The sequence below is a fragment of the Pterocles gutturalis genome, unplaced genomic scaffold, assembly GCF_000699245.1.
Source record: "Pterocles gutturalis isolate BGI_N339 unplaced genomic scaffold, ASM69924v1 scaffold10212, whole genome shotgun sequence".
In the NCBI taxonomy this organism is placed as follows: Eukaryota; Metazoa; Chordata; class Aves; order Pterocliformes; family Pteroclidae; genus Pterocles; species Pterocles gutturalis.
The window spans coordinates 20007-27448 of NW_010107976.1; the positions used below are offsets into that span (position 1 = coordinate 20007).

Below are 7442 nucleotides of genomic sequence, written 5' to 3' on the forward strand. Positions count from 1 at the left end.
ACACTTAAACTAAAATTAGTTATCCATTAATTAATGTATCTTTTCTATTAAAAAACAAAACAAAACAAAACTACAACAACAAAACCCAACCATGCATCATGTCAAGAGCAGAAGAAAACCTTCTATTGTACTACTGTCCATAAGAGCTACAAGGGAAAATACAGATTTATCTGGGACAATGCTATATAGTCCTTCAGCTCTCCTCACATGGTACATCTTAAGGGTTTCAACAGGCTACTCATAAGAATACAGGTTTGTTACCCAGGCACATAGCTGCAACTTACCCACAGAATACGTGGGCTTCATAGTCTTATGTCTGCAAAGTTTATGATCACATGTACAGCTATTAAATAATGGATTCTAATTTAAAATAAAGGTACAAGTTTAGTTGTCCTCTTCCAGCTTTAAAATAATTAGCTCTTCCACGTGTCATGAAACATGGTCAACAGAAATATAATCATGTAACAATATAAAAAGTGTTGAGGTCAGAAGGGTAAAAAGAGCTTTTTTTTCTTCCTAGCATCTATGAATGGAATGATTTCAGTTTGTTACCAAAAGCCAGAATTTCATTTCTTACTGTAATGCTTTATAACAAATGCAAACAACAGTTTCTAATCACTAGGTGTTTCAGTCTCTGCTGGACCTCTAATCAGTCTTCGTATTCCCCTCTTCCCCGCAGGACCTTTTGGTTTAGCAAAACTTTGTTTGTGAGCATGTTGTTTTGGATGAACCTCTTCATAAAGAAAGTCAGCAGTTAACTCATCACCATTATCTATTTCAATCTGGGGAAAAAAAACCCAACATTTATCATATTGATCTTAAAGACATATTAAAATATGTTTAGAAATTTTGCTGAAACTGTAAGTACTATGTTGAAACCATATGTGCAATAATGTTCAGAGTCTAGCATGAAATGTTCTCCAATTTGTGCCTCATGCCCTCAGCAATCATGGATAGTTTTTCTGAGAATCCACTATATTTTTACCAGTATTAAGTGTGATTTGACTTAATTATTCTTCCTGAAATATAAGCACAACTACACAGTACATATGCCAAGAAACTTCCTCTGTCCAAAGCTTCAGCACAGTGTACATGTGGACAGACTTTTTAAGTAAGGCCTGTAGTGACAGGACATGGGGTAACGGTTTTAAGCTAAAAAAGGGTAGGTTCAGACTAGATATAAGGAAGAAAGTTTTTACTATGAGGGTGGTGAGACACTGGAACAGGTTGCCCAGCAAGGTGGTAGATGCCCCATCCCTGGACACAATCATGGTCAGGTTGAATGAGGCTTTGAGCAACCTGCTCTAGTAGGAAGTGTCCCTGCTCATTGCAGGAGGGTTGCACTAAGTGACCTTTAAAGGTCTTTCCAGTCCAAATGTATCTATGATCCTATAATTATAATACTAACTAGGAGCACACACTCTATGCAGAAACAAGTGCTTATTTATTCCTCTGTAAAGTAATTTATTAAATAAGATAGCAAAGCAGCATGCAATCTTTCAGAACTATAATTTCCTTTCTTTATTCTCCCCTCTAAAATTAAAATTTTTCAATGTCCCAACATGATCTCCACATTTTAAGGATGAAAATATTTCACTAGAACGTGTTTAAACACTAACTGTAAAAGCAACGTGCATACATATTTTTGTTTCTTGAGATAGAAGGGGAGGAATACAAGCAGCTTATGTGATTAGCTGGCTACTGCAACTTATCAAGTATTCAAGCCAGGAAAAAGATAAATTAAATTTAATAAGCAAAAAAAGGGAATTCTTTTGGTTTTTAAAATTTAAGCATATAAACCTGAATGTAAGGAAAATACTGTTCTCAAGCCAAACCTCACTGTTTTGAATTGCAGGAATTTAGAATTCAGAGAAATGCTTTGGCCCTGCTCTGCCGAGCATTCAGCACATCACGACTTGCCAACCATAGCACTTGATGAACCTGCCAGCTACAGTATTGCTGTTACAAGAACATGCTTCAGAAATATGTCTACGGGAATTTCAGGAGTCACACTGTGCATTTATTTTATTGTAGAAAGAAAATTTCTGAGAAACAACTACATATAAAACCACATAGTCATAACCTACTTAAGTCATGTCACCACAGTAAAAATCATTACTATTAACTCTGCTGTTTTTTAGGTAGATATAATCCCCACAGAAGCCAAGCCTCAAAGTTCTTCTAAATTTACAGCACATGTGTTAAGAAAGTAACCAGGTCACATACTCCACAAATCGACCATTCCTGTGGTCTCTGCTCTGGAGGTGAGAAGCAACTTAATCTTCATGCATAGTACTAAGATCTATACAATGTGAAAAGATCAGCTTACTTGCAAATCCTCGTTTGCTCCATCAAGGAGTCCTAAAATAGCAGTTTAAAACTGCAGCTTGAAATTATTTTGAAAATCCTTAAATAACCTTGTCTTTAAATGAATTTAGTGTTCAACAACAGCAACGTGTTGTGGTTCAAAATATGACAGGCCTTTTAGTAATAAATCATGTTAATTCTAAGTAGTCCTTCAAAGTACTCTCGGATACTCCCTTGACATACAAGGATATGTTTATTTAAACTATAAAAGTGTAGGAATTATGAACCAGAGAAAAGCTTCCATGACTTAACTTTGTATCTGAAGCTTTATCAAGAAGTATTTCTTGTTCAGGACAAACTTTAATAGTTATACAACACTTTTATTTGTTTACAGAAGGTGGTGGCAGAGACAGTTACAGATATTAAGAAGGGAACAGAGGTATGGAGAAAATACCAATATTCCCAGTGTACTTACCTTTCTAATTATCTGCATCCACAGCTGTGTTTCTACAATTTCCAACAGTGGACTTTTGCAACTAGAGTAGAGCATTCGTTCTCGTATACTACAGGTATAGCCTGGCATGGAGTAGATGAAAACTGCAGAAAAAAACCCACAAATCAGGCCATAACTACACTCCATCAAAACCTGTATCATAAAATAATTTACAGCAGAGAGGCGTTGCAAATCAACTATGCAGTCTGAGGGGAAAATGTGACACCATTCTGGATCTTTTTTGCTTCAGCAAGTGTTTCATTTCAAATATGGGATAAGAGAACGGCCAGTATCTTTTTTTAATGGGTGTTCATAATCAAAAGGGATAGCTCACTACTTTCTAAACATAAGGACTCTTCAGAAGTCAGTTTCACAACCAAATGACTCTGAAATACAAGCTCATGCTGATACACAGATTACTTTTCTGACACATCTTTCTCTCTGCCTCAAAATTACTTAAGTACTTGAAACAAGCCAACAAAATTCCATATTGGGAAATTTTCTCATACCTATGGATTCCAAATAGTCTCCTTCATGGGCATGCTTATACAGGAAAAAGTGGTAACGCGCAGCATCCTTTGGAATTCTTTTTGGCAAGTCCTTAAGTTCAGTATGAAGTGTGTTGGCCAAAATAATTGTTTCATTTTTCATATCAATTTGCTGTTAACAGAGCAAACCTGAATACAGTTATACACAGAAAGCAAACCAGAGAACATGACAGAATGGAAAATAAAATTGAGTTAATCTAATACAGAATGGTAATTTATCAGTGTATGTGATCAACGCATATTGTTTAATGTGGGGGTAATCTATTTTATACTCACTATTAAAAATAGTTAAAATATTTTATACTTGCCAGTTGTACATAATTCAGTTTCTTATTTTTCAATTTCTCCAAAGCCTGAATAGCTTCTTTAGCAATGGGGAATGCTACTCCTTGCAATGTTTGATGCTTGGTATCTACACCAACGTCTGTCTGTACCTGGAACACAAGTCAATTGAGATGTAAACAGAAACCTTTGTAAGCATTTGTTTGGTTTCATACAATATCTGACAATGCACTGCATATGGTTACACAAAGAGTTAGCAGTAGCTATTCTGAGAATAAACAAAACAAACAAAATCTTAATTTTTGAGTTCTAGAAAGTCTAACACAAAATAAAAACAACAGGGTAACTGCAAGCTAGACAACTGTTCATAATCCACTTATGTTAATCACAATTTGAGAGGAAACAACAGTTAAAGTAATTTTTCAATAATTTATGTTTATCTTAATATTCACGCAGTTTCTCTCAAAATGAACTCTGGCCTCCAGTTTTCCCAAGTCTGAACTATTGTCTAAGTATTAGCTTTTGAATATATTGGCTTCCTTTTATAATTTCACAAGTACATTTAACACTAGTAATGAAGCAGCAAAAGTCAGAACTAATCATCAAATTATTTGGTTAAAAGCATTTGTTAGAGATTTTTCTATAAAGCGCTTGTAGCAAAAGCAAATTCGTCTCTTAAAAGGATGAGCTACTTGTTTTGGATTTCTATTTTATTTTTATTGGAATTTCATTCACTTTCTCTCAGTCTTAAAGACAAATGAACTGGTGCTAGAAGCTAAGTGTATTCCCTGTTGGGATAAGGCTGCTGAAATACTCCTGGCAATAATTCACTGCAACAGTTGCTATTTGGTGTCTACAATTTCTGCCACCATGGGGAGTGCATATAGACAATCATAGAATGGTTGAGGTTGGAAAGCACCTCTGGAGATCATCTTGTCCAACCACCCCGCTCAGTCAGGGCCATCTAGAGGCAGTTGCCCAGCTCTCTGTCCAGATGGCTTTTGAATATCCCCAAGATGGAGACTCCACAACCTGTCTGGGCAACCTGTGCCAGTGTTCAATTATCCTTCACAATAAAGCACATCCAGTGATATTAAAAACATGTTAAGGGCCAAAGTTGCAACAACTAAGCTCTGCAGTTGTGAGGCATCTGACTCAGACACTAGACCTTGCAAACTCAGCAAGATCATGCCGCTTTAACTCCAGCCATCATCATCCTGCAATCTCAACTCATTGAAAGATAAATTTATATTCTCATCCACTCAAACTTTCTGAAACTTTCCATTTTCTATTCTGCCCTTTTTTACCCAAGAAAGACTTCTTCCCTACAATATATTTGGAACTCTGCACCCAGTCTCCCACCCATGCTCAAAGACATTGTAGGTACCTCATTAATCTTAATTTGTCGAAGTTCCTCTTCTGCTGCAGTCAGAGGCGCAGGGGAGGACTGTGATATCAAATATTTTTTATATCCATTCAGTGAAACATCATCCTGAAAGCACAATATAAATGTTGATCATCTTTGGTAATAAAAGTTTTCTTCAAAGATGCTCTATGCAGCATAAAAAAAAAAAAAAAAAAAGCAAGTTACTTCCCATACAGTTATGGTCATTTTATTTGAATGGATTACAAGTGTAGGTGCATTTGCAAATTCAGCTCATCTTCCTGTACAGCAGGCTCCACTGGGCTGCTCTTTTACCTAATTATACCGAGAGCACCATTTCCCTAATTACCTTGCTAATTCAAAAATTAGCACTAATGAAGACTGTGTGCATGAAATTATTCAGCCTTCTTGGACAAAACCTCACAGAATTGCCACAATTCTAATAAATAAAAAAATAATAATTATTTTCTTATAAAATTTGCATGCTCAGACTATTGGTAGTTTTCTACCTAAAAAAAAAGGGAGACAGAAATGCTACCTTAGGACAGGGAGTAAGGACATGATACTGCAAACACTTTGGGATGCAACATCACAGAAGTGATGAATTCTGATAACCACTTTGGGGAATTTGTTAATACTCAGTGTCAGTTTTGACCCTCTCCAAAGAGGTTGACACCAGACGCAAATACTACTGTTTAACTAGAATTAAGGCAGTCACTCAGAAAAGGGCAGGAGTTTATGTAATTATATGAATCTGATTTTATACTCAAGTTCTGAAGAGAAAGAGAAAGCACCTTCATAGCTCTTCCCTTTCTGAAAGAGACAGACCTTCTGAAATACAATTTCCAGTACCCATATTCCATTATGTCTTGTTTCAGGAGCCCAGAGGTATCAAGGTTGACACATGTGAACTAGCAGGAGGGACTATAACCAGGTTCCACCAGGATAATGGAGCTGGTTGCAAGTAAATCATCCATGTGTGTAACAAAACAGAGTAACCCACTGGATGCTGACGATTAAGATTCTGAGTGAAGTTTGCAACTTGAATACTTCGAAGAAGCTGTGATTTTCACACAGATGAACATCAGATGCCAGCTACAATTCAGAAGCTTATAAAGACACTAAACCCAACAATTTAGAGATGTATTAAGCTGTAACATAATCAATTTGGAAAAAGTGAGCTACATTAATTTCATCTTCTAAGTGCCGCAAACACATTGTAAAAGAACAGTAACAGACAAATGCAACACTTCTTCCTTACAATTGAGATGGAAGCTCAGACTTATATCTAACCCTGCAACCCAGAGCCCAAATTCGACATGTTACATAGACTGCTAATAGCTTGGTGTAATGGTGGTGAGAGATCAGTTGATTGAACACATAAGAAAAAAACAACATGACCTCTGCCAGTAAACCTTCTTAGCAACTCAGTTATCTACTTCTCTAGAATACAGCCTCTCCAGAGAGGTTTGTTAGTGTGTTTGTTAGGACAGTTAAGCCTCCATCATAGGTTAATGCTGAATACAAACATTTACTTCATGAGCAGCAAAATTATTATCCTCATGTCCTTACGGGCATGTCTGTCTATCACAACAGCCCATGTCTGTTCCACAGTTTTTTCCCCACTACGATATCCTCTATTCTTCCCCAAATCTCCTATGCGTTCCCTTCCTTCAGCACCAGCTCCCTGTGTCAACAGTGGAGGTGCTTTGGTTCAGATTTGTGCATATGATGAACTAACTAAAAAGCCAAACAGAAGATGACTGCTGCACTCTCTCTGACTTTGGTGAAAGAGGAAAAGGGGAACAATAATTTTGATCTCTAAGTAATCACCACTTTTCATGAAAGCTACAGGAATTCTGTATCTTTGAGAACTCTAACTCATATTTCTTTAAAACTGTCAATGGATCAAAAAGTCAAGACTGTCTGATGTCTGCCTGACAAACAGGCTGCCATCATAACCATGTAAGATTTATTTCCCCAAAAAAACAAGGTAACACAATAGCCTCACATTTCCTTACATGCACAGCACTTGCAGGCTTTTCAACATCCCTTAGTAGCTTGTTAGATTTCATACAAGCACTTTCCAATTAACCTACCATAAGTGAAAAGTCAACTATTAGTATTTTAATTGAACAAATTAGTAGCTACTAAAATTCTGTTTCCATAAGTTAAAATGTCAGCCACAGACTTGACTTCCATTTTATGGTCAAATTCTAAAGAACTGACAGTTTCATATCCTTGGTTTAAAATAAAAACATTTGTTTGCAGATAGTAATGGGATGGGATGTTCTAGCCCACTTCTTCTAGCCCAAAATTGCTTGTGTATACAATTGGCCCAAAAGTTACAGTGTTACAGCTTTTGGAGGATTCACATGCATGCAATGAGATTAAGAGATGTGGGTGTGTTGATCTCCTTGAGGGTAGG

The 7442-nt window shown here is 36.5% G+C and overlaps 1 protein-coding gene across 1 annotated transcript; it reads right to left on the reverse strand.

The window, feature by feature from the left end:
- Positions 1 to 354: 354 nt before the first annotated feature.
- Positions 355 to 5122, reverse strand: TWF1 (twinfilin actin-binding protein 1; the record flags this gene model as incomplete). The annotated part of the gene is made up of 5 exons (XM_010072455.1): positions 355 to 782; positions 2783 to 2904; positions 3310 to 3460; positions 3657 to 3782; positions 5018 to 5122. Coding segments are annotated over 5 exons (675 nt in total), but the record flags the coding sequence as incomplete, so codon positions are not given.
- Between the last annotated feature and the right edge of the window lie 2320 nt (positions 5123 to 7442).